General features: G+C 45.1%; 1 protein-coding gene across 1 annotated transcript; it reads right to left on the reverse strand.

The window, feature by feature from the left end:
* Positions 1-575: 575 nt before the first annotated feature.
* KRT23 (keratin 23) lies at positions 576-25639 on the reverse strand. Its single transcript, XM_081886399.1, has 8 exons — positions 24942-25639; positions 15906-15988; positions 13308-13464; positions 7971-8132; positions 5531-5656; positions 4268-4488; positions 2937-2965; positions 576-943 (listed from the first exon to the last, which is right to left on the reverse strand). Exons 1-8 carry the CDS (start codon positions 25353-25355, stop codon positions 843-845), a joined length of 1293 nt encoding a protein of 430 aa, XP_081742525.1. The 5' UTR covers positions 25356-25639; the 3' UTR covers positions 576-842.
* Positions 25640-25853: the final 214 nt, after the last annotated feature.

Below are 25853 nucleotides of genomic sequence, written 5' to 3' on the forward strand. Positions count from 1 at the left end.
TGTGGGACCAAGAAATCTGCTACAGAATTTACATAGAAGAGCATTGTAGGAATGGCATGCCTATGACCCTCCAGATATTTTTGGACTCCATCTCTCATCAGTTGTAGCATTGCCCAATGGTCAGGGATGATGGGAGTTGTAGTCGAACAACAGCTTGAGGGCTATAGCTTAACCCAGTGCTCCCCCCCCAAAAAAACCAAAAACATTTAGGGGTACTCTCATTTTCCTACTCATATTGAAATACCTCCCCTCAATGAGGCCAAGCTTAGATTCACAAAATGTTTAGGGGTATGTGTACCCCTGGGTCCCCCAGAAAAAAGCACTGGGTTAACCAGCCCTGTGCTAGTGTTTTGTGGGGGGGGGGGAACTATTAGCTATTTTCCTGCTTGTGGTTCTTTGGATCCATCCCTTCATGGCTTTTAATGCAAATCCTATACTCCTGAATAGCTTGCATTGTGGTATATCACTAGACCAACCTGTTTAAAATACAGAGTTGTGCAGCATTTGAGAGCCTTTCGGATTTGAAAGCCGGTTCTCCGAATGGTTAAACCTCAACTGCTATGAACAAGAATAACTCCATGACATTTTTAATTTATTTGTATTGTGCTCTTTAAAGAAGTAGGAGCCAAGAGAAGAGGACAAACTATTTGCGTTCATATTAAATAAAATTAGAATTGGTTTGGGTGACAACATGTAAATGGCAAAAGGGGGGGGGGGGAATAGATTCAAGGCTCCCAAAGTATATCAGTAAATGAAGAACAGGGTTCTTTCTCTTAGAAAGCTGGACTTCTGTGGGGTTTCTTTCCTATGTGTAAGTGCTTCTTTTCTTCAAAGTGCTGACCTCAAGCTTGCCGTTTGATTTCACCAGTATGTGTGGCAACCACTTGTCCATCCACACTCTCCTGAATGATTTTTGTTAGATGTTGGCTGGGAGATCCATATCCTGGAACAAATGTGGGGATACATTATTATGCAAGAAGCGAGGCATGCTCTATTACATAGATAAAGATGTTTGGGACTGAGGGACTACCCAACTGAACTATCAGAATTGTTATAGTAAAGGTAAAGGGACCCCTGACCATTAGGTCCAGTCGTGGCCGACTCTGGGGTTGTGGCGCTCATCTCGCTTTATTGGCCAAGGGAGCCGGAGTACAGCTTCCGGGTCATGTGGCTAGCATGACTAAGCCCCTTCTGGTGAACCACAGCAGCGCACGGAAATGCTGTTTACCTTCCCACCAGAGCGGTACCTATTTATCTACTTGCACTTTGACATGCTTTCGAACTGCTAGGTTGGCAGGAGCAGGGACCAAGCAACAGGAGCTCACCCCGTAGCGGGGATTTGAACCGCCGACCTTCTGATCGGCAAGCCCTAGGCTCTGTGGTTTAACCCACAGCGCCACCTGTGTCCACTGCTATAGTACTGTCCTATAAATTTGACCTTGGTGCACAGGCTCCTGAATGCTTTGCTTACTAGAAAAATATGAGAACAGGATGTAGAGTCATAGAATTGTAGAACTGGAGATATACGTAGGGTCATCTAATTCAACCTCCTGCAATACAGGAATCACAGCTCAAGAATCCCACCTGACAGGTGGCCATCCACCCTCAAATGAAGGACAGCTCAACACCTTCTGAGGGAGTCTGTTCCATTCTCAAACAGCTCTTACCATCAGAAGCTGCCTTCTAATGTTTAGTCAGGGAATCTCCTTTCTTACAGTTTGAATCCATAGATTCAGGTCCCGGCTTGCTCTATCTTCCATGTGACAGCCCTTCTGATATAGAACGTAGGGGCAAGGAACCTCAAGCCCAGGGACGGAATGCGGCCCTCTGTGCCACTTTATCTGGCCCTCAGAAGTCTCCCCAGGCCATGCCTTTCAATGGCTCTGCTTATCTTCCCCCAGTGTTTTGGCCTGACTGGGAATGTGTCCTTGAACTCTGGCAATGCCTCAGTAGAGGCCAGAGAAGGGCCCATCAATGTGCATAGAAATTAGCCTACCGTATGAAGGCAACATTTGCCCACTTTTGCCTCTGTCATGTGGCCCCTGGAAGGCTGTCCAGCAGGGAATGTGGCCCTTGTGATGGAAAAGTTTCCCTTAGCTTGAGGTAAGCTTGACGTTTACCTCATAAACATTTTGGCAGTGACCAAGCCAAGACATACGCAGAGCAGAAGGCTGAATTTTGAGAAAATTATTCTTTCTTCACACTGCTGCTGTTGCGATCCCGCTCTCTAGTTTTGTGAAAAACTTTCCTCCTCATGAATGAGGTGTTTTTGTTTCTGCCTCTTTCGTGAAGTGTGGGCAAACTTTGTAAACCTCTTGAGGGGTGTGGGGTTCTGCTTATCTTATTAAATGTAAGAGATGGTTGGGGGGGGGGAATATATCTCTCTCCACTTCACTCCTTTTAAATCCCCACAGCGAAACATCTGTTGACAATGGACTTCCCTATACAGGGCTGCCTTCAGATGTCTTCTAAAAGTCATAGAGTTGTTTATCTGTTTGACATCTGATGGACAGGTGCTCTACAGGGCTGGCGCCATTTTGAATCTTACTTCACGTAGGGTATGGTGCTTAACAAGAAGTCTTTTGTGAATGCAACTCCTGTGAGCTGGAGCATCCACACACCTAGCTCATATTCACAGCCAGATGTTGCTCACCTCTGGATCCAGCAAGGATGTGGAACCCTTTTGACCCTCATAAGGAATCATTCAGTGGCTGCATGCCAGATGTAGGTGGAGCAATGGATGTGACCCTTACCTTTCTACAGGACACAACTTCCCAGCCATGCACACCCCTCATCCCCCACCCTTCATTTAGAGGACGAGGATGCTGCTCATGTTTTTGAGATAGAAATTCTCCACGGAAATCCACCCAGATGCAAACATAAACAAAACACATAAAGAATATTGGGAGCTTTCCAACAATTATCAAGACTTTTACCTCTAGAGCTTGAAGTAGAGCCCGTCATTCTGCGAAATGACCAAAGAAAAAGGCAGCATAAATTAATATGCACAATGCAAATTCTCATACAACCCTATTTCCATTTCTTAATTAGTATTAGGGGGTGGGCACTGTACACAGCCAGGTGTCCCCCCTCTTCTTTCTGTGTCTGGGACTTTTAAGTTGTCGTTTTGTTAGTCCTTCACAATAAAATCCCGTTTCTGGAAAAGTTCTGATTGTGTCTCTGTTGCTCCCCCAAGTTCCTTACAAGGGCACTCTGCTACCTGGAACAAGTGATTCAAAGTTACTCATGCTGTGCTTATTTGCCTTCAGAAAATATGCTAGTCCCTGAGCCATACAGACACCAGCCTGTCTTCCAGCAGAATAGGGCCAGGGGGGAAAGTTCCCCTTGCACATTTGGGCTAAAATCTCCCATCATTTATGTTTCAGCTAGGCTTATCTTTTTGAATATGGAAATGTAGTCTGCAGGTGTGTATGGAGACAGGTGACCCAAGCAAATGTGGTCACATGTGCATTGGCTATTGCAGTGGTTTTCAACCAGTGTGCCTGGGCACCCTGGGGTGCCTTGAATGATGGTTAGGGATCCCACCGATAACATTGGCCTCTGTCTCTTTTTCCTTCCCTCTCTTCCTCTGATACCACCTCTTATTTTTGCTTCCCAAAGGCTTGCACAGCTGTTTGTTGCAGCAGCCATGGCTACAAGCTCCACAGGCGAATGGTGTCTCTGGGGCTGGCCATGGGGTGCTGGTTGCCAGGAGCTGAGGTGGCTCAGAGACCAGGGATGGCTGTGGTGGCTGCCCAGAGGACTCCCAAGGAGAGTCATGGCCGACTCTAGGGTTGCGGCGCTCATCTCGCTTTATTGGCCGAGGGAGCCGACGTACAGCTTCCGGGTCATGTGGCCAGCATGTGGCGAACCAGAGCAGCACACGGAAATGTCGTTTACCTTCCCGCCGGAGCAGTACCTATTTATCTACTTGCACTTTGACGTGCTTTCTAACTGCTAGGTGGGCAGGAACTGGGATCGAGCAACGGGAGCTCACCCCGTTGCGGTGATTTGAACCGCCAACCTTCTGATCAGCAAGTCCTGGGCTCTGTGGTTTAACCCACAGTACCACCCGCGTCCCTGCCATCTAAAAGCAGCCCTAAGTGCCACATAAATGTATTTTTTTCAGGCATGTACCTGTATACATTATGGGGCCTCAGTTTTCCTGCCATGCACTTTGTCAGCATAAAAACATACCAATTCTATGTAGATACTAGCCATAGATTTCTTCTTTCCTTTGCCTGACTCAATATTAACTTTCCCTCACCCATCAATCTTTCCATCCAGAAGCTCGCGGTAAGTCGCAATCTCCTTCTCCAGGCGGGTTTTGATTCCAAGGAGGACCTTGTATTGGTTATTTTGAGACCTGAGGTCGTTGCGGATCTGGCTGAGCTCTTCTTCACATCTGGAGATGACGTGCTGGATGCTCTGAAGCTGGAAGGCGTAGCGAGACTTGGTTTCATCCAAGGTGTTTTCGATGGCGAATTTCTGAAAAAGAGAGAAGGGTGGGGGATCCAATGATATCATCTTCTGTAAAATATTTGTGGTGATTTAAAGAGAAACCCCAGAAATTACAGTTATTTATTTGAGAATTTGTAAATGACAGGCTCAGCCTAGCAGCAGTTTCAGGATTGACAGCTTTAACATGCCTATAGTCATATTAGATGGCTGTGAGGTTGAGCAATACAGTAACTACATTATCCATCATATGTTGTCTTCTTTCTGCCCCCACTTCCCTACTGCCTAACTACATTAAGAATGTACCGTATTTTTTGCTCTATAAGACTCACTTTTTCCCTCCTAAAAAGTAAGGGGAAATGCGTGTGTGCCTTATGGAGCGAATGCAGGCTGCGCAGCTATCCCAGAAGCCAGAACAGCAAGAGGGATTGCTGCTTTCACTGCACAGCGATCCCTCTTGCTGTTCTGGCTTCTGAGATTCAGAATATTTTTTTTTCTTGTTTCCCTCTTCCAAAAACTAGGTGCGTCTTGTGGTCTGGTGCGTCTTATAGAGCGAAAAATACAGTAATTTAAGGCAGGAGTCTGTCCTTTACATACTTTCATGTACATCAGTAGTGCCATGGCTTAATTACGCTCCATTTGTACCAAATGTTTTTCCTTGTGTGGGGAATATTTGTTTGTTTATTGCGTTTTTAGCCTACCTTTCCCCATCCCAGGAACTCAACTGTGATATACATGGTTTTCCTCCTTCTCATTTCATCTTCACAACAACGTTGGCCCTCTAACTAGAACTTTGTTCTTGAGGGCTGCTGTTCTTGAGGGCTGCCTTATACTGACCCTCCTACCTCAGTATTTCCTAAACTGACAGGCAGCAGCTGTCCAGCATTCCAGGCGAGGGTCTCTTCTAGCCCGACATGGAGATGTCAGGAACCGAACCCGGGACCTTCTGCCGGCAAATCAGTCATTCTGCCACTGAGCTATGGACCGCTCACTGTGACGACCATCGGCTCTGAGGTTGCACATCCTTGTGAGCCATGTCTGTTACATCCTCCTCTATCTTTGGCTACGTTACCTTGTTCAGCTGCGTCTGCAGGTCGATTTCCAGGTTCTGCAGAGTGCGGTTCAGGTCAGAGATCTCCTTCCGGTTGTTCTGTAGTTCTTCCTGGCTGGGTGCATCTTCCATAGACTCACTGGTGACCTGTGGAACAAAAAAAGTAGCAACACATTTTGTTTGTGCTGTTGGAGACTCTGCTACTCTTGCACAGAAAGGGCCTGTCTACAACATGTATGTTTATGGATTGTCCGATGCTGACAAATTGTGGGAGGAAAGTATTAAGATCTATACAGTGGTACCTCGGGTTAAGTACTTAATTCGTTCCGGAGGTCCGTTCTTAACCTGAAACTGTTCTTAACCTGAAGCACCACTTTAGCTAATGGGGCCTCCTGCTGCCGCCGTGCCGCCGGAGCACGATTTCTGTTCTCATCCTGAAGCAAAGTTCTTAACCCGAGGTACTATTTCTGGGTTAGCAGAGTCTGTAACCTGAAGCGTATGTAACCTGAGGTACCACTGTAAATACTACTTTGGGGATTGGGGTTGGAATTAAAATTGTCAGACGGTAATATTATCCTAAACCACGTACCAATGTTATGTGGTTTGACAGCGGGTCAGTGCAAATAGATTCTTTGTGTCCTTACTTCTCCTAAAAGTCTGATACTTTGGAAAGATAATACCATGGCTCCCTTTGAATGATGGATAGAAAGAAGATATGACTACTCTTGCAACATACAAACTGATTGCTTTTATAGGTAGATCGTGCATGGGAAAATATAATGATATTTGGAATGCATTTAGAAAAAAGCATAATGACTTGTTAATAAGTTCATGCCTGCGAGGATAACCACACTGTCTATATACCCTATATATTGTATTGTACCACAGTTTCAAGTAGCTTTCTCTATTTTTGTTTTGTTTTGTGTTCACTTTTTCCCACTTCATCTCTCTACTGAAAATGTTCAATAAAATATAAATATTTTTAAAAGTCTTGTTTGTGCTGTTGCCATGAACAGACTTGCCTGAGCCTGCTTGGAGCAGCACACCCTTCTTACAGGTTCCTGTGAGCTCTCACTGAGAATCCTTCCTCCGACCTGCCTACATAAGAGGTGGGGAACCTCAGCCCTGGGGGCCGAATGCAGCCCTGTTTCCAGCCCTCGGGACCTTCCCTTGAGGGGTCAGCTCTCACTGTCCCTGCTTCGCAGCCTACTTTGCTGGGCAAAGTGTTTTGCCCTGGCTGGAATGTGTCCTTCAGCTCTAACAATGCTTCTTGTTTGCTGGGATGGAAGGGTTTGTGAGTGGGTGTAGAAACATTCTACAAAGGTAGAATGGAGATTTGTTGCCCCGCCCACTTCTGCCTCTGGCCCTGCCCACCATTTGCATGTGCCCCCCAGAAGGGATCAGGTCTTACTCTAGGGTTTCACCATCCTTCGCCTGGAAGATTGCTTTGTGACCTCCCTCATCCCAGGAAATGCTCTGTCCCTCCCCCCCAGAATAACTCTTCTGGAGAGGGCATCAATTAGGCGCAGAGGCTGGCATGTCCTCACTTGCCAGCATGTGCCCAGGTAGGGAGGAAATCAGCTTTGTGGCTGGTCCTTCGAGGTTTGGGTGCTAGCAAAGCTGTCCATGCAGCAGTGAACGGCGTTACCTCATATCGGGAGGTGGCGTTTCTTAACTATTCACACCTAAGCAGGCACTTTGCCTGCCTGGAAGTCACCTTATTCATAATCGCAGGGACAATGGGTATGGAAGAACTCCCTGGGGCACTGTCGATTCCTGGAATAGGATTAAGCCAGCATGCCCTCGTAGCACCCTGAAGCCAGTTCCTAATTTGTGGGTGGCCAAGGTATCAAATTGTAGCCCTAGTATCCCCAAAGGTGTGCCACCCCATCAGGCCATGCCATGATACCCACCGGGCTCTTGCCACTTCTGTAACTCTGTGGTGCGATGCCTCTATTGACTTGCATATAGAGAGGGAAGTTGTCCCACTCCAAGAATGGCTGGTGGTGAGAAGTTCACCCTTTCCAAGGGCTCTGTTGTTCAAACAAAGCTTCCCCAGCCATTTTTACAGCTGCAGGCACCCCTCCCATTCAAGTCAGTGCAGAAATTGTTCCACTGATGAGTTACAGAATCATAAAACTATTGACTTGAGAGAGACTCAAGAGTTATCTAGTCCAGCCTCCTGCAGTGAATTTTGGGGAGTTGTGTGTTGTCTCTCTTTGTGCTTTTCTTTCTCTCTGTGTGTGTTGTTTTCTTGTTCTCTCTGTACATTTTCCCTTGGTGTGAAGAAAGCACACAAACACAAAAGATACATACGTGTACAGAAAAGGACATTGAATGCCCCCCCCACCAAATGGCAACCATTTTGTGGTCATGCCTAGCTTACAACACTTAAAAATACACAAATGGGTCCAGGGTAGCCCAACAGGGCTTTCTCCATCTCCCTCATGTCAAAGATTACCTGCTGCTGGAACCAGGCATCAAGGCTTTGGCGGTTCTTTTCAATAATGGCTTCATAATCTGCTCTTATCCCTGCCAGGATCCTGGCCAGATCTTCTTGTGGAGCAGAATTCACCTTCACATTCACCTTGAAGTCCTTGGAAGCGCCGTGTGCTTGCATGTCCTGCACATGAAGGGTTAAAGATGGAGGTTAATGTAAAGGACATCATTAGAAGCGAGAGGAGCCCATGGGATGGCCACATTCCAACCTGTCCTCCCTCTTCTCTTTGGGTGAGAGGCGAAAATTATTTTAAGGATGATGTCCTTCCCTCTTGCTGTTTGCAAATCTCATATCTGAACTTTGTCTCTCTTACAATCAGTTTCACCTTCCCTGAAAGTCTCTAAAGAATGTGATTGCCGAATAAAATAGGGCACACTCCTGTTAGATGAGACCAAAGCCTAATCAAATTCAGCATCCTATTTCTTACGGTGGCCAACCTGATGCCTTGAGGAAGCCCACCAGCCGTGCATGAAGGCAACAGCCCTTTCTTGTTGCTCTCCCTTTGGAGACAGCAACTGCTACAGGTGTGCCTCCAGTTCACTGAAATGAATACATGTCAGCCCTGAGCAGGCCTACCTGCAGCAAACTTGGAAAATTACAAGGTGATGAAATGAGATGCTGCCAGTTGCAAATCAGGTTCTTGGGGCAAAAATGCAAAACATACAAGGGAAGCCCCTTGGATTAGCAGAAGTTGTCAAAACAACTGGCAAGGAGGAAACACTGTATGTGGTCTGCTGGAGCTGGAAAGAGCAAAAGAAGGGGACATGGACAGAATCTAAGGCCAACAATAAATGGAATTGGCCCAAGCATGCCTTTCAAAGAGTCTGCACCAAAACACAGAGAATCATAAAATTGTAGAGCTGGATGGGACCACTACCATCATCTTGTCCAACTCCCTGCCCAATGATAGGGCTGGAACCCACAACCCTGAGATGAGTCTCATGCTCACTGGGGCCTCCCTGGGTCTCTTAGAGGATTTTAGAGGAAGAGAGAGGGATGGGTCTTTATGGATCTATCAGGCATTTATGGGTTTTTCCATGTGCATTATGAGGGAGGGCTTTGTAAACTCTAAAAGATATTCCAGTGGTCCACTGAGCAGATCTGCTGCTCCAACCCCTCCCGCTCTCCATGAATTTGCACGATCTTCTACTTGTATCCACACTGAACATGTTGGGGTGCAGTTCAAGGGAAGGAGGAAATAGTAACAAAGGCGAGCTCTCAAAACTGGAGTGATGGGCCTGTGTCCTTCCTGGTGGTCCCATTGCCAACAATGCACTGTCCCCTGTACGTGGCCTAAGAGAGGTTCAGCAGCTTCCAGGATGGATGATCATGTACAGTTAATTGAGCCTAAGTTTAGAGGAGTTGCCATTGTTGGTTGGCAAATAAACAGCTGAGATGACAAAGGAGAAGCAGGTGAGGTGGAGCTCAGGTGCTTCAGCACAGCTTACACCTGTATCTCTGGCTCCAATGCCCATCCATTAAAAAGTAATTAAGAAAACCCAGAATCTTAGCCTGGGGAGAGATCTCAGCAATTGTCTCTAGCCCAGGGAGACCAGTGCTGGTAGAACAGGATCCCTAAACCTCATTAGAAGCAGATGAGATTTCCCCATATTTGTCTTTTCAACAGGAGCTGACTTAGCTGTGCTCCAAGGGAAGAGAAAATTGGGTCAGGGCCTGAGTGTGAGAAAGCTCCCTTGTTATCTTGATTCTCCCCTACTAGCTATCATTAAAAAAACAACACATCTCATTCCCACTTATTCCAGAGATGGTGAACTGGTGGTTCATCAGAGGTTCCTGAACTCCAATTCCCATCAGTCCCAGACAGCATGGCCAGTGCTCAGGAGAGCTGGGAATTGTAGTTCTAAAACATCTGGAGAGCCACAGCTTCCCTAGGCTTGCTTTATTTCTTCTGCAGAAAATTTACACTGATGTAATTTAATTTGTTATAGGTGCGTGCATGTGCTTGTTCCTGGAGAATCTGTACAATTGGTGATTTTAGGTGTCTGCTTGCTGGTTATTGTTTCTTTTCAGAACTAACATCCCGCCCTTTAACAGAGGTCTCCCGGCAACTTCAGATCGAAATATCAAAACAATGGAAACACATGCCAACTTGTTGACTGTTTCTTCCTCTTAAAGCTAGCTCATCACAGACAATTGTTTCCCTGTCGGTCTTAATATTTAACCAGCAAAGAAGTGCAGAAGGAAGGCACAGAGGTTGCCCCGCAGATCAAAATTCCTGTGACTCGGCAGCCCACTTTTTTGCATAAGAACAAATTAAGCAATGTGGAGGACAGACTGCAGGACTTGGTTCCCAAGAGAGAGAATTTAAATATTTTTGGCTAAGTATTGAAGGGAGGGGATGACATGGAGGTTTTGGGCTCAGCTGATGTCCAGACTGGGCAAGTCCAGGCGATCCTATCTGAGTTTATGGTCAAGCACTAAGACCCTTTGTGTGCGTAACTGAATCAACTATAACTAAGTCTTTCATTAAGTATAATTGCCTGTTTCACCCCATACTGATAACTGTGATTCACAACTTCAGAACCAGCCAAGATAATAAGACATCTTTAAACTTTGGTTAATAGCCAAAGCTACTGGTTGCTCCTATCTTGCCTTATTAATCCGAAATATGACAATCAAATTTGCCTAGTAACTGGAGATGCCTGAGATGGTCCAAGGGTCTTGTATCAATCGTGTGCTCTGCAACTGGGAAAGTGTGTGTGCAAGAAAATCTGGAGGGCTTCGTTAAAATAGGACACAGAATATAGACAGCAAGTGTATGATCTTCTGATAGGTGGACTTCTGTTTTTAAAAGAAATCCAGGGCTGGGGTGTACTGTAGAAAAACTGAGTCCTGAAGAACAGTTAAATTGTCCTTTAAAAATCTTGGATCTTTACTTAAACTTACTGTACTTTTCCATGTATAAGACAAAGTTTTTTCCTGATAAAATAATATCAAAAGGGGGGTGTCTTATACAGGGTTGTGCTGAGGTGTGACATGGGACTGGTTGCTGCCACGAGCAGGGCAATCTCCCCCCCATTTTTCTTAAATTTTAGTCCCCAAAAATAAGGGGTGTCTTATAAACGGGGATGTGTTATACATGGAAAAATACGGTAACTTGATTTTTTTGGGGGGAGGGGGATAGAATTCTTCTTCAAAACCTAAAACTGTTCTTTTTATCTAATATCAATAGTTTTACACACACAAAAATGTATCTGTACTTTGCCAAGTCTTGCTGCAAAAGCTATAAAGGTTCTGTGTAATTACCGCAGGAGCAGCTGAATGAAAACACATAATTACTCTGTAAACAACCTAATTATTAAACAAGCCAAACTGGTATGGTAAAGTTCCCTTCGTTGCAATATCGTTCTGTGGTTTACATAGTGACAGTGCCCTTGGGAAGCTAAGGGGAGGATGCTAAAACCAGCCAGTGTTCAGAGCACATGAAAACTGTGATGCTTTGTGCTGATTGCTTGGTTGCAGGGGACAACTGCAATACATTTTTGAAAAGGGGTTTCTGAACTAATGACACCAGCCAATGGAACACTAATGCATGTTGGTTAATCATGTTCTGCATTTATATAACTGTGTCCCCTTTGATAGAACTACCACTAGAAACACTTTAAGGTTGCAATAGCTGTATTTTACCTATTGTAGCAAAAATTAGATATTACTACCTACAAGGAAATACAAATCTATTTTAGTTTCTCATCCCCCCACTGCCAATCTTTAGTTCAGTTTGCTCTGCTTTTGCAAACATTTTTATTTCAAAATTCACATGTAAATATGTATGCATTTCTGTATTCTGTTCTCTTAACACCTTTTCACAAGCAGCATCCCAGCATTCAAGGGACACTGAAGTTGGCTGGCAGGGGTGGAACGATCTGTCAATTTTGTGTCTCTTGTTTTCCTCATTTTTTGTCAACCTTAAATTCAGTTCTCCATGTTTCTGCAGTAATTTGAAATTTATTTATTTATTTAAAAAATACTAATGAAGTTTCGTCAGTATTTTATTGCAAATTTCTCCAAATAAAAACTTTTTTTGTCTGCAGCTTTGACTAAGGTACTTTTTATTTGGTGAGGACATGGGGCAAGCAACTTCTCTTAATGCATTTTTCTATGTTCACTTTCATTATTGCAAAGGCTCTTTTGGTTGGAGAACTACATTGCAAAATTCACGAAGGCTGCGTTTCGGTTCTTATACTCTTCTAGAAAGTGTGACTGTAACAAATTCAGCTTTAAATGTAAACGGAAGTGAATTTCTCTCTGATCTGTACTGGTTAAGGGAATCTTTCTGATATATGCAACATCCTTTGTGCTGTCGTAATCTCAGCAATGGACCATGGGATAGCTGTGCCAATCTGTATATGTGTGTGTTCTACTGAAGAGGGTTAAGGTAGGATAAAGCAGTTTGAGAGGGCTTCTGGACTTGGCTAGAGATGCTTTCACCCAGTGTAAGCTTTTGTACCCATGATATCAATTCCTGGCTGTTGTGCCCATGATAACCATTCCTGGAAAGGACAGATCTGGCTGTGGTAAAATGTACCTCAGTCACATAATGTCTACACTACTGAAATGCGCTTTATGTGGAGCTGCCTTTGAAAGAGTGTTTGGAAACTTCAGCTTCTTCAAAGTACAGCAGCTAGGCTATAAACTGGAACTGGATATTGGAAGTATGTTGCACTATTGCTGAAACAACCTCACTGGTTCTCAGTTGGCTTCCAGACCCAATTGAAAGTATTGGTTATTGCCTTTAAACCTATATACTGTTTTGGGACAGTTGACTGAGAGAATGTATTTCTAATGGCTGCAGTCAAAGATTGGATTCCCTGCCCAGAGAAGACCACCTCACTTCTTCCCTGATTATATTTTTGGAAGGAATTCGGTTGTTAGCGATGTTAGTGAATTTGGGTGGACAGGTATTTTTCCTGTTGTTCTAGCCTTTTTATGGTGGATTGGCCCTTTGCTGTATTTTTACTGTATTTGGTGTGGGATATCAATATTTTAAAGAGAGAAATGCATGCTCGAAATTTAAAATGGAAATAAAGTATGTGGGTTTTGTGCAAAACAAGCTCCACTCACACTACCCAACAGATAGTGCTAATGTAGTCCACAATCTCCTATTTGAATTCAATATGATTATGATATGGCTTAGCAAAAACTCAGCTTTCAAGTGGAGAATGTGTCAAAGAAGATTCGATTCGGGGATTAGTTTTCTTCAAAAGCAATAAGAGTGCAATGAAATCCATGAAAGTCATCTTACGGCCTTATTTTAGCAGATCTGGAAATTTCCCCTACCTCCTCGTGTTCCTTCTTCTTGAGGATGTGATCTTCACGAAGAGCTTCGATCTCCATTTCCAGGTCTGTTATGATGATTGTCATGTTGTCGAGTTCCTTGCGAATGTTCTCAACATCATCCTGCACACTTTGCCGCAGGGCCTTTTCTGCCTCATATCTTAGCCAAGGAGAGCAAAGGAAAGCAGTTGAGGGGACTGGAGACACATGAGGACTGAGCATACAGCTTTGAGGACTCCAGCTAGCCTACCTATTGGATTCCCTTTTCCGACTTCCATACTCGTACAATAAAAATATTGATTTGGAAAGGCACAATGGACCTTTCCATCTAGTCTTCCACATTCACAAGGTTCAGTGAAGCTGGATGCACCCATTACATAGATAACTGAGCAGCTCTTGAGTTTTCTATTGGTATTTGACAAAGATGGGCTCAAAGACTTGGTTCCTAAAACCAATTTTCGCTATGGGCCAAGTTATACGTGATGTTATTCAAGCCATGTGCCCTGAGGGCAGGGTTTATTATCCAGAAACAGTCTGGGCAGGAGCTCCAATTTGGCCTGGAACACTGGAACACATGGAAGTTGGACTAAATGACTATTTGGGCCCCTTCCAACTCTGCAGTTCTGTGATTCAGCCCTTTGCTGCCCATTACAGTTATGATCTAGAAACACACACCTCACCAGGTCTGCAATTTGCATGGGAGGTGGGGAGGAAGCTTCCACTGGAGCAAATAGGATCTCTCCCCCCCCACCGTACAAATTGCAGAATGGGACGGAGGGCATCTAGACCAGAACTGCAACAAAAGGTGAAGCCTACAGCTTCCTGTGTCCCATTCCAAACTGAGTGCACATGCTTTCTGGCACTGGCTATTTCTGCAAGCGAAAAAAAATTGCCATTGCCCTTCAGTTTCTCAAATTTGTTTTCCCCCACAGTCCCACTCAGATACTAGAAATGAGTGATTCTGGAAGGGTGGGGGAAACAGCTTAAAGGAGCAGAGGAAGGTGAAGTGGAAATAGGCAGCTTCCACTTCCCTTCCATGCACCCTTATCTTTTTAGGTAAATCAGCAAATACATATTGAGTAAATACATGTCAGGTTTGATCCTGAATATACCCTCTTAAGAACATAAGATGAGCCTGGTGGATCAGGCCAAGGGTCCATACAGCCATAGGATCCCCTGAGGGATAGCTCAGTTGGTAGAGCACGAGACTCTTAATCTCGGGGTTGCTGGTTCCAGCCCCACATTGGGCAAAATACGGCTGCACTGCAGGGAGTTGGACTAGATGATTCTCATGGTCCTTTCCAACTCTACCATTATATGATTCAATAATAATAATAATAATAATAATAATAATAATAATAATAATAATAATATTATTTATAACTCGCCCATCTGGCTGGGCTTCCCCAGCCACACTGGGCGGCTTCCAACAAAATATTAAAATACATTCGTCTGTTAAACATTAAAAGCTTCCCTAAACAGGGCTGCCTTCAGATGTCTTCTAAAAGTCTGGTAGTTGTTGTTCTTTTTGACAACTGGTAGGAGTGCGTTCCATGGGGCGGGCGCCACTACGGAGAAGATCAGGCCTGTTTTCATAGTGGCCAACCAGTTGCCCACAGGAAGCCCACATGAAGGGAGGAGGAGCAGCAGCATCTCCCCACCTTTGAATCCTAGCGACTGCCTCTGATAGTGGAGGCTGAAGATAGCCATTGGAGTTAGTAGCCATTGATAGCACCAATCTCGTTTCAGGAGGCAGAGGAAATGGAAAGGAAACAAGCTGCAGTGCCTACATAATTCCTGAGGTTTCCTCTACTATCCAGAAAAGACAATACACCTGCCTTGAGCTTTCAGCCTCAGCCAGGTATGTTATGTGGTGGCAGCCACAAATGAGTAAGAAGCAGTGGGGGAAGATAAGACCCCTTTCAACCCTACGCTCCATTCGAGATTGGCCTGCTAGCCAGCCTAGTTGCTGGCCATGGACCTAGTAAGTAAAGGTAAAGGTAAAGGTACCCCTGCCCGTACGGGCCAGTCTTGCCAGACTCTAGGGTTGTGTGCTCATCTAACTCTAGAGGCCGGGAGCCAGCGCTGTCCGCAGACACTTCCGGGTCATGTGTCTAGCATGACAAGCTGCATCTGGCGAGCCAGCGCAGCACACGGAACGCCGTTTACCTTCCTGCTGGTAAGCGGTCCCTATTTATCTACTTGCACCCGGAGGTGCTTTCGAACTGCTAGGTTGGCAGGCACTGGGACTGAACGACGGGAGCGCACCCTGCCGTGGGGATTCGAACCGCCGACCATGCGATTGGCAAGTCCTAGGCGCTGAGGTTTTACCCACAGCGCCACCCGCGTCCCTGACCTAGTAAGTAGGGCACCATAAATGGCATGACTCCAATGGTGATTATTTCAACCAGTCTTAACCTGCGATGCATCTAACATTGCTGTTGTTATTTATTTTATTTATTACATTTATTAAATTACTTGGGGAACAGGTCAGCTTTATTGCACCCAAATGACCAGGCTGTGAAGAATCAAGGCCAAATTCTATGTCCTTTACCCATCTCTGTTTCCACAAATAGGTGAGGAGTTAAAGGAATAACTTACTTGAGCCTGAAGTCCTCAGTGGCCATTTTAGCATTGTCAATCTGCAGCACAATGCTCGCATTGGCAACCCGTTTAGTCTCAATCTGTAAATGAGAAAGAAAGAATTCATCTCATGGCAAATGTGGAATGAAAAGCTCAATATCGGGGGGGGGGGTTGGCAGTTGTTGTGATTTGTTGGTAGGGATGAACAGATGGATGGCTTTCTCAATTTGGGTTTCTCTCTCTGTCTCATTTTTCCAACGTAAAGTGCAGTTCATGACATTTATGCATCAGTTTCCTTTTTAAAAAAATGTCCTCACAAAAACTGGTCAGTATTTCAGTATATTTATTTAGTATATAATGTGCAAGTATTTTTTTGCAAGCAATGTTCTCTGACATAATGCCTTTTAATGAGCTGCACCTATTACTTGCAAACATCTGAAATATTCTAACTTTGCTTCATATTTTTAATGCAACATTTCTGAAGCAAATTCCCATTCACATTGTTATTCTGAAATATGTAAATCAAATGTCAAAAAGGGAAACGTTTACACCTGCCAGTATCTCTTGATCATTTTGGTTTTGGCCATCTTCAGTTCTGAATTCCCAGCTACCAAATACTAATGGTTGTTACTTAGCTACCAGATGCTATTGGACACTATATCTAATGCATGTGAGTTACCCAACGCAACCTGATGTTAACGACGATTGTTTGCCCACCATTAAATGCCATCAAATTGTCAGGTACAAGCTATTTTCAAAGAGTTTCCGGAGGATGCCAGAAGTCTTTGGTAGCTTATCAGGTGTTCAAAAACAACAGCAGCTGAAAGGCAGTTTGCAAACCACAACTGATCTTCTTCTGTGATGCTCAACCACTGATGCATGCTTTAGGTATGTTAAAGGACACACACCACCTGTTCACGAGAGATGAGGAGGAGGGCCAACAGTGCCTTCTGTGAACTGAGTGTGTGCCCTGCAACAGGGTTCAGAGTCTTCTGTACAGCTGAGGGATTCTATGATAGTGTCAGGCATTAGAGGATCCAACCCCCATGGTAGGTTGCCAGGAATGGATAAGACAAGGAAAGTTCTTACCTATGGCTTTTTATTCAATATTCACAGAGAGAGGCTTAGAAAGGAAGCCTCTTGGAATAATGGCGTTGCCCTGAGTAAATCTCCCTTCCCCTTCTTTCCCACTTCCTCATTCATCATCCCTTCTACGGGTGGCTCTGAGGGTCCCTTATTTCTGAGCCCTTTGCTCTCCTACTTTTAAGGCTCACCAGGCTCTGGGAGATGGTGGGTCTGGAATTTTTTCTAATGATAATGTGTCAGCCAGCTGCTCCAGCTCTGTCGCCTCATCCTCTCCCATAATTTCCCAACTCTCCCCCTCGTCTTCCTCTGAGCTGTGATCTCCCTCAAACCCCCGTTGTAATTCTGAACTGTCTCTTCTTCTCTGGAAGGGTCAGGCTGTGGAGGCGGTCTCCACCATTCCTCCTCCGCCCAGTCCCTGACAGATAGACTCTTGATACTAGGGTGTCATGACTTGTAATGCAGGTGGCTGTTGTGGACCAGGAAGCAGGTCAGAACCCACAGCACACAAACCTATGCTCGCCCCGTCTGCCACAGAACATGTTTCTGATGCACTTCAGCCTGATAAGTGCTGAGTCTGCATAAACACAGACTCAGACAGTTCTCAGACAGTCCCAGCCACAACGTATCTGTGCCATTGTGCTGTACTGGAAATATAGGCATCTCTCTCTTTTTAATGCAATTGTTTTGCACACTAAATGCAATTGCATTTGTTCATTTAATCCCAGATTGAAGATTTCAGAAATAACTTTCCATTTTCTCACCTCCAAAGGGAAAATGATGTGAAGCAGTTTAAAAACTATTTTTCTTTTCTCTCTGCAGCCTCCCCTACCTCACTCGTGAATAGAAGATTCATTTCTGTCTTTTTGCTAGCAAGCAGGGCCTCTCATTTTCTTATCAGCTCAGCAAAACATGCCAGGAGCTCACTGACCTTTGCAGACTAGGAACTTCAAAGCCCCAGAACAGTAACTCACACTAATTCGGACAACTTCATGTAAGCAGATAGCAGAAAAGCAACATTTTGTATGAGAGAAAAGAATAGCAAATTTCTAAACTTTGCTCACTGTTGCCATGGTATCACTAGTGGACAGGAGTGTGCTTTTTGTAAACGAATTAGAAGTGAGCATGAGGGGTCCACAAGTGGTCCACATGTTCCGATATCCAATCATATTGCTGAAAGGGACCATTCATGACCTAATCCTGGTAAAGAGAATGTTATAAAAGTGTCTTGAATTTTGTGTCCCAAGCCCAGAATTTGGAGAATTCATCTGGATCGTTTTATTCTTACTGCAGTCTGCAATAAAATCTGAACTCTTTCCACAAATGCTGCTGCTATTTGGCTAAAAAGGACTGGGATATTTCTAGGACTGCCCCCCTTTGTAAGGTAACACTCTTATGGATCAAGGTTTAATGACCTGACTTGCCCCCCCTCCATTGAGAGCGAGGAGCTCTAGCAAGTGACCACATGAGCCTGAGGCTCCCTTGAGGCCTAGAGTTGAAGAGCAGAGGAAATGAACCCCCATTCCAGTGGAAGCCTTGGGTCCATTTAGGCTCTGTGCTTTCAGGACACATAAAACCCCTCCACCACTGCGTTGGCACTGAGAATATTCAGTGCTTTTCTTCTCCTGTCCAACTCTTTGAACTAGGAGTGTCCTTCAGGCACAGAGACAGAGCAAGCCGTTGTGCTTCTGGATCTCCCGGAAGAGGGAGGCCCCATCACTTTGTCTTGGAACCAAACTGGTACCAACTTAGGTTTCAGCTGCACTTGTAAGCCAGCAGCCTCTATCTCCTCTTCATTTTTGAACTGTGAGCACCAGCAATTGTTTTCGGCCCCTGCACTTCATAGCTTCAAGCTCAGAGCTGGAGTGAGGAGCAAGTTATTTCCCCATTACATCATGCTCTGTGTTTCAGAGTTGTAGCATAAAGTCAGAGAAAAGACCTCCATGCCTTCAGCCAGCAAGGCAAGCCAGGAATTGTTGACTGCTGTAACAGATATGACACAACACCCATCAGTGTTCAAAGTGTGTCAGGAAGTTTGGAAACCACTTCCAAAGGAATATCCTTCCATAAGGAATATCCTTACTCCCAGTTCATGTATTGTTTTGGGAAGTGCAAATTACATCAGTTCACATTGAAATGGGAACCAGACCAAATTTCTTCTGTGTCCCTAGCTGCTGTGTCATTCTCTGCAAAACACACCTTTTGGGGGGGATGTAGTTTTACCGTTGGAACCTGAGATACCCTTAATCTGTCTCTAAAGCATCACTAAGACAACCTCTCTAGCCTTTTCTTGAAAGACCTGAGTTGTATCACAGAGCCAGGGGGATCCATGCCATGAATGTATTTGTTAAGCGATGACAGGGAACATTCCTGGGCAAATAGTCTACTCCTCTGGGGTTGCCAGAAGAAGGAATGCAGAAGGCCATAAAGTTAGTTCACAAATGCAATTAACACTTTTTCACTCCAAGTTCTGACGCTTGTTGTTGTTGAACTGTAGAACAGGAAAAAGGCGGTTGCGGAAATCTTAGAATCAATGACCTATATTTTCAGCATTCGTTGTTCTTCCTCTCCTTCCCAAAGTGCATGCAAGAAAGAATGCCGTAAGCACAGAGCCTACACAGCAAACACCTCCAGATGATTTCAGCAAGAGGGCAAAGCCATATATTACAGGAGAACACACACATACATACAGGGATTTTAGCCAATCAGTTTGTACCTTGAGTGTAAACAAAACTCGTGCAGAGCCACACAAAAAGAAAACTTAGATGGTGGTGTGATAAGGTGCTGTTGAGACTACATCTTTCAAAACATCCCGGCTTTAGCTGAACTTATTCATGGTGCTTCAGAGAGAGCAGAGGGTATCCCTAAGAGCATATTGGGAGGAAAAGTCCTTAACAGCAGGGCAAAATGTATTGACAACATGGAAACCATCATCCTAGAACTGTGTCCTGAACCAGTGAGGTTCCTTGCTCCCCCATGTGCCTATGTTTTCAGAATGAACTGTTTCCCCTCTGCTTGCCCATTAATCCTAACACAGGAAGGATATGGAGCAAAGTGTAGAAGGGAGGCAGACTAATGCCAACCTTCTAGTTGGCTCACAGTTCTCTTGACTATGGAAGCAGACCCCAACACACTAGCAAAATCCACATTTACTGTATATGTGTGGGCGGCAAGATCTAATATGAACCTTTATCTTGGGCCAAGAAAATTATTTCTCCACTGGGTAGCAATCCCAACTTCAAGCCAATAGAAGCTAGGGGAGAGTTTACTGGCAGAGGAAGGTAGTTTGAATCTGAAGTGAGGAAAAACGAGGAAGGGAGATTGCATTAGGAAGGCCCTCATTTGTTGGCTGTAGTCTTTGTTCTGCCCTCAGCATGCTTCAGTAACCCTCTAAACCAAGTCTGAGGAAAGCCATTCGGGGGCTGAGAAGATCGGTGGCTGAAGAGTGGTTGGCCAAGTTCAGGTTGGCCAAGTTCAGGTTGGCTTCTTGCTTTAGATGGGGAAGTCAACTTTGCAGCCCTCCAGATAATACTGGGCCACAACTCCCATCAGCCTCAGCCAGCATGGCCAATAACAGTCAAGGATGATGGGAGTTGTAGTTCAACAACCTCTGAAGGCCACCACATTGGCTACCTCTAGCTATAAATCATGCCAGCTCTAATCCCACATGAGCCAGCACAGAAGCTGTCACCATGCAGAAAGCGTTACTTAGCATACAGCAGTACAGTTAGGCAGTTTTATTTTTAATTGTTATTTTTGTTTTATGAATCACTTCCCATGAAGTACCTGGGCTGTGATCCTATGAGGGTCTGTCTTTCAGGTGCTCGTGTGTTTTACTTCAAAGTGTGGTAAGATAGGCCTTCCTGCTCATTCTGCTGAGAGGGGCCCTGCTGGGTGCCATTTTGCAGAGCTCTCTGTGGCAGCCTCTCCCAAAGATTATGGGAGGTACAAATTACCCTCATTCAGAACCGGAACGCTCTTCAAGAGCTAGAGCACACCGTTGTGAAAAGCCTGCCTTCTTGCCTTATATAGCAACATGGAGTTAAAAGTCATTAATAGGATTAGTCACAGGGATTATTGCCTAGTTAAATGGGCATTATTATGAGCCCCAATTAACATCCCACTTAGGCACGAAGACATGTGAGCACGAAGGCAGCTTCAGTTGACGCTTAATGTGGAAATCTTGGTGAGAACCAGAAATTCTCTTTAATTATCGGGAAATTACATGTTTGCTGAGAGGGTGGGCTGTTTGTAAGATTAGAGTGGAAGTGTATATTTTCCTGCACAGCCAACTTCATGTGTACTCAGAGACACTATAGCAGCTCCGTCCTCTTAAGATTGACCCAAAACAATTTGCTATGTTAGGTAAGAGGCAAAATGGTGGGCTCACCTATTCCATGTATGGAACTGGACCAGACTGGCTGTTGCATCTTACTTCTGCGCAGGTGATGGGCCAGAATCTTTCACTAAAATTAAGGCTGGGAAAGGGGGTGCAGGGCAATCCCTATGGCACACAGAACTGTGACCTCCAATACCCCATCCCCACTACCCAGTCTCCATATCTGCCACCTGAGGCAGCTGCCTTACTTTGCTTACTGGTAGGGCTGGCCCGGCATCTTCCTACATTACAGGAAGTCAGGGCAGTCAGACCTGCTGAAGGAACCTTCCAAAATGAGGTTGTTTATGGGGATGGGTATATCTCTTGCTACCCAGCTTGCTATGAGCTGCAAAGTACTTGCACCACTGTGTCTCTGTAAATGCGCTGAAAACAATGTGGCGGGCAATATAGAGCACCCAAAATCCCTGCCTGCCAAGTTTACAGTATATAGGTCAAACCAAAAGGGCCAGTAATGGTTTTACTTATTTTTAATAACATTTCAACTACATTAGTTGCTGAGCAGTGTACATAGGTACAATGTAAAATGACCAGTTAAAACTATAAAATCAAACTTCTGTTATAATGCCTACTGGAACAAGAACAACAACTTCAACAGGCACCAGAAGTTCAGTAAGGACGGGGCCTGCCTGACTTACACCGGACGGGAGCTCCACAAAATTGGGCCCCCAATACAGAATGCATAGCTCCTTATGGATATGAACTGTGCATCCAAGACATGGGGGGCCACCAACAGTGACTCCTCCGAAAGCCTCCAGGATTGGGCAGGGATGTAAGGGATTAGGCAGTCCTTGAAGTATCCTGGACCAAAATAGTTAAGGAACTTGTAGCTTAATGCAAGAACCTTGAATGCAGCCTGGTAGCATATGGGAAACAAGGTCAAACTTCTGAGCACCAGAGTTGCATGAGAGACTGTGCCCATCAGCAATCTGGCTGCAGCATTTTGCATGAGCTGGAGGATCCCTACCAGGCTCAAAGGTAACCCCACGGTGAGCACACTGCAGTAACTGGGACTTGAGCTTATTGCGGCTGATGATACGTTGCCCAACTGGCAGTATGAAATGGCACAGTCGGGATAAGGCTATATCTTTAACCCTGGAAAGGTCAGGTATACTATGGCAGACAACATATGCCTTGCAACCTTTCTGAGCTTTTGGCAGCAATTCACCCAGTTCACGCCTTCAGCTGTTTACTACTGACTTTTTCCTCCATAAGTATCTTAAAAAGTCCAAGCAGTGAAACAAGAAGTGGCTCTGAAACAAATATAGGTGGCGAGAGGAGACACAGACAAAAAAGTTCTGCAGAGTTACTATATCCCAGGCGCATTCCCTTTGTGTAATGACCTTCAGGCTGCAGATGGGAGCTCCACTGAGAGAATGTCACCCCCAGGCCACATCCACACCATATATTTAAAACACTCTGATACCACTTTAAATAGTCATGGCTTCCCCCCAAAGAATTATGGGAGCTGTAGTTCACTAATGGTGCTGAGGGTTGCTATGAAGCCCCTATTCCCCTCACTGAGCTACAATGGCCAGAATGGTTTTGACGATCTACCCCCTTTCCCAGGGAACTCTGGGAATTCTTACTCTGTGAGGTGAATAGGGGGTCTCTGCACAACTCTGAGCACCCTTAACAAACAACAGCTCCCAGAATTCTTTGGGGGAAGCCAAGACTGTTTAAAGTGGTGCTTTAAATGTATGGGGTCGCCCAAGATGCCTATGCAAAGAAAGCTTGCATGTCAAGGAGAGTTGGGTGGAAGTTCTCACTCGCACACCACCTCATTTGTTATGTTTCTTTTTATAAATGAAATTCAGTTATGAGACCCCCTGCCTCCGGTTTGAAGCGGGATAGTCCAGACTCAGGGCTATCTCCAGCTACTGTTTCTGAGAGTTAGGCCAAGGTTACTGCAAGGGGATGAATGAGTAGAGAACTGTAAAGCAGCAAACATCTTTACAAACGGGAATAACGAGCAAATTAATTTTCTTCAGCAGTGCTCTTTACTTTGGCTTTTGACACTTGAGGGGTATATTTCTAGGGCCCACCTCATTTATGTGATTCTAAGTTGTTTTAAACTGTTTTTTAATACAGTGGTACCTCGGGTTACATATGCTTCAGATTACACACGCTTCAGGTTACAGACTCGGCTAACCCAGAAATAGTGCTTCAGGATGAAAACAGAAATTGTGCTCCGGCGGTGTGGCGGCAGCAGGAGGCCCCATTAGCTAAAGTGGTGCTCCAGGTTAAGAACAGTTTCAGGTTAAGTACGGACCTCCAGAACGAATTAAGTACTTCACCTGAGGTACCACTGTATTGTGTATTAATGTTGTAACCTACCCTGGAATCTTAGAGTGAAGAATGGTTAACTAATCAATGACAACAACAACAACAACAACAACAACAACAACAACAACAACAACAACAACAACATTGCTTGCTAACAGTGGGGAATAGGCTGTAATTCTGCAGCAGAGCATCTGCTTTGCATGCAAAAGATCCTGGTTCGATCCCTGGTACAGCTGGAAAAGATTCCTTGTCTGAAAGACTGGAGGGTTGCTACCAGTCAGTGTAGACAACACTAAGCTCTAGGGACCAATGGTCCAAGTCGGTATAACACAGATTGCTATGTAAAGAAATGCTGCCCAGTCTCAGCTGCTTGCTGTTCAAGAGATCCCTTTAAGTCATACTCAGAACAGGCACATTCATCCGAATGGGTCTACTTGTGATGTCAGTGGGATGTCATCCGATGCCTTGCACTCACTGGGTGACTCGTCCCTGGATTCCCATCCATATCTTATTGGAGCATGTCATCCTTTTCAGCTTGTTCAAGGGCTAACCCACTATTTAGAAAGGTGTCTAGGCTTCACTCCTGAAGCTAGCATCCCGGCATATTCTGACAGGGACACTGCGCTCTTGCAGGAGATGTAGGTTAACTAAAAATTATGCTTGATAATATATACATGAGATGCATGTATATAGAAATAGCTGGCATCATTTCACTCGCGGTGTATCTGAGAAGCAAGAGCGAAGTGCAACATTCTGTCTAGAATTCAAATCGTGTTCTGTGCACATTGGAAATGCAGTGAGTAGTTTGAGTCTGAAATGTTAACCCTAACCTTAACCTCCCCACTCCACCCCAAATCAAATTTACCTTCTTTAACATAATAAAAACTTATAGGGTAACACAATTCTTAATTTAAAATCCAAAGATTAGTATTAAGCATTAACGCACCAAATTCAACAAATTGTGCTGCCAAGCCCATAAATTCCACATCATCCACAACTGCAATGTGATAAAAAATATAGAAATATGAACATTTCCCCCCCTGAGCAAAACGGTAGTTAAGAGAATTTGCTTGAGAATGTGTGTGCTTGAAAATATATATATTTCAGGGTTGCCTCCCCTCCCTCTTCACCCTTTCCTACCCTTGGAATCCACACCTTTCCTTGAGGACAGCTCTTAAGCAAACAACCAACAGAAGCAACCATTTCAGATATTTATATTGCTGAGCTGAACGAGTGCTTGAATTCCCCCATGGAGGAATGTAAGCCAGTCTGCGCCTCCTCAGACTTACCTTCTCGTGCATGTCTGAGATGTTTTCTTCGTAATCCTTGAAGTCGTGCTTAGTGCCCTGAGACTTCTTCTTGTGCCAGTCCCGGATGCAGCCCTCCAGCTGAGTGTTGGCCTCTTCCAAAGAACGCACCTTCTCCAGGTAGGAGGCCAAGCGGTCGTTCAGGTCCTGCATCATCTGCTTCTCGTTCCTTCCCATGAAGATGTCCCCGTGGCTCCCGCCGAAGCCCCCCCAGCCTGCCCCGGCTTCAGAGGCCAGCCAGGTGGGTCCTCCAAAGGACATGGGGACAGGTAGACAGCCACTTCCTCCGTGCAGAGTGCCAGCTCTGTAGGGATCTCCGATGTGTGAGAAGCTGCATCCTGAAGCACCCCTGAGAGGTCCAGAAGAGAAGTGGTAGAAGGCCTGGCCGGAGTTCATTCTGACATCTACTAGGAACTGAAATCAACACGCAAACACTCCCTCTCTTTCCTGGCAGTCTCTGAGAAGTGCCTCAGCCCTCGCTAAGTGCTTTTAAGCCTTTCCTTGTGGGAGTTCCCTCATGTTAAACAACTATGCCAACAAGGATTGTGTCATCATCACAAAACATGCATTTCCTCTTGGTCAATTCCAAAACCCTGATTAACCGGCAAATGTGATTGTCATTCTCTGGAACGCCGGTGACATACCAAAGGTGCTTCTCTTTTCTTCCCCCGTCCCTTCCCTCCTCCTCCTCTCTTCCCTTTTATTTTGCTTTTTGCATGATATCAGTGAGGTGTGGCCACCCAAGGGAGGGGTGGAGCCGAACTGAGAGAGCCCCGGCCTCTGCTTCAGGTTTCTTTCAATCACATGGCTTGGTTTGTTTTGTTCAGCTGTTTGCAACAGCAAGAAAAACTGCCTCAATTAGACATGCAAAAACACCGAAGGCCAGAAAAGGGG

The sequence above is a fragment of the Podarcis melisellensis genome (genome assembly GCF_964234715.1).
Source record: "Podarcis melisellensis genome assembly, chromosome: 13".
NCBI classification, from domain to species: domain Eukaryota; kingdom Metazoa; phylum Chordata; class Lepidosauria; order Squamata; family Lacertidae; genus Podarcis; species Podarcis melisellensis.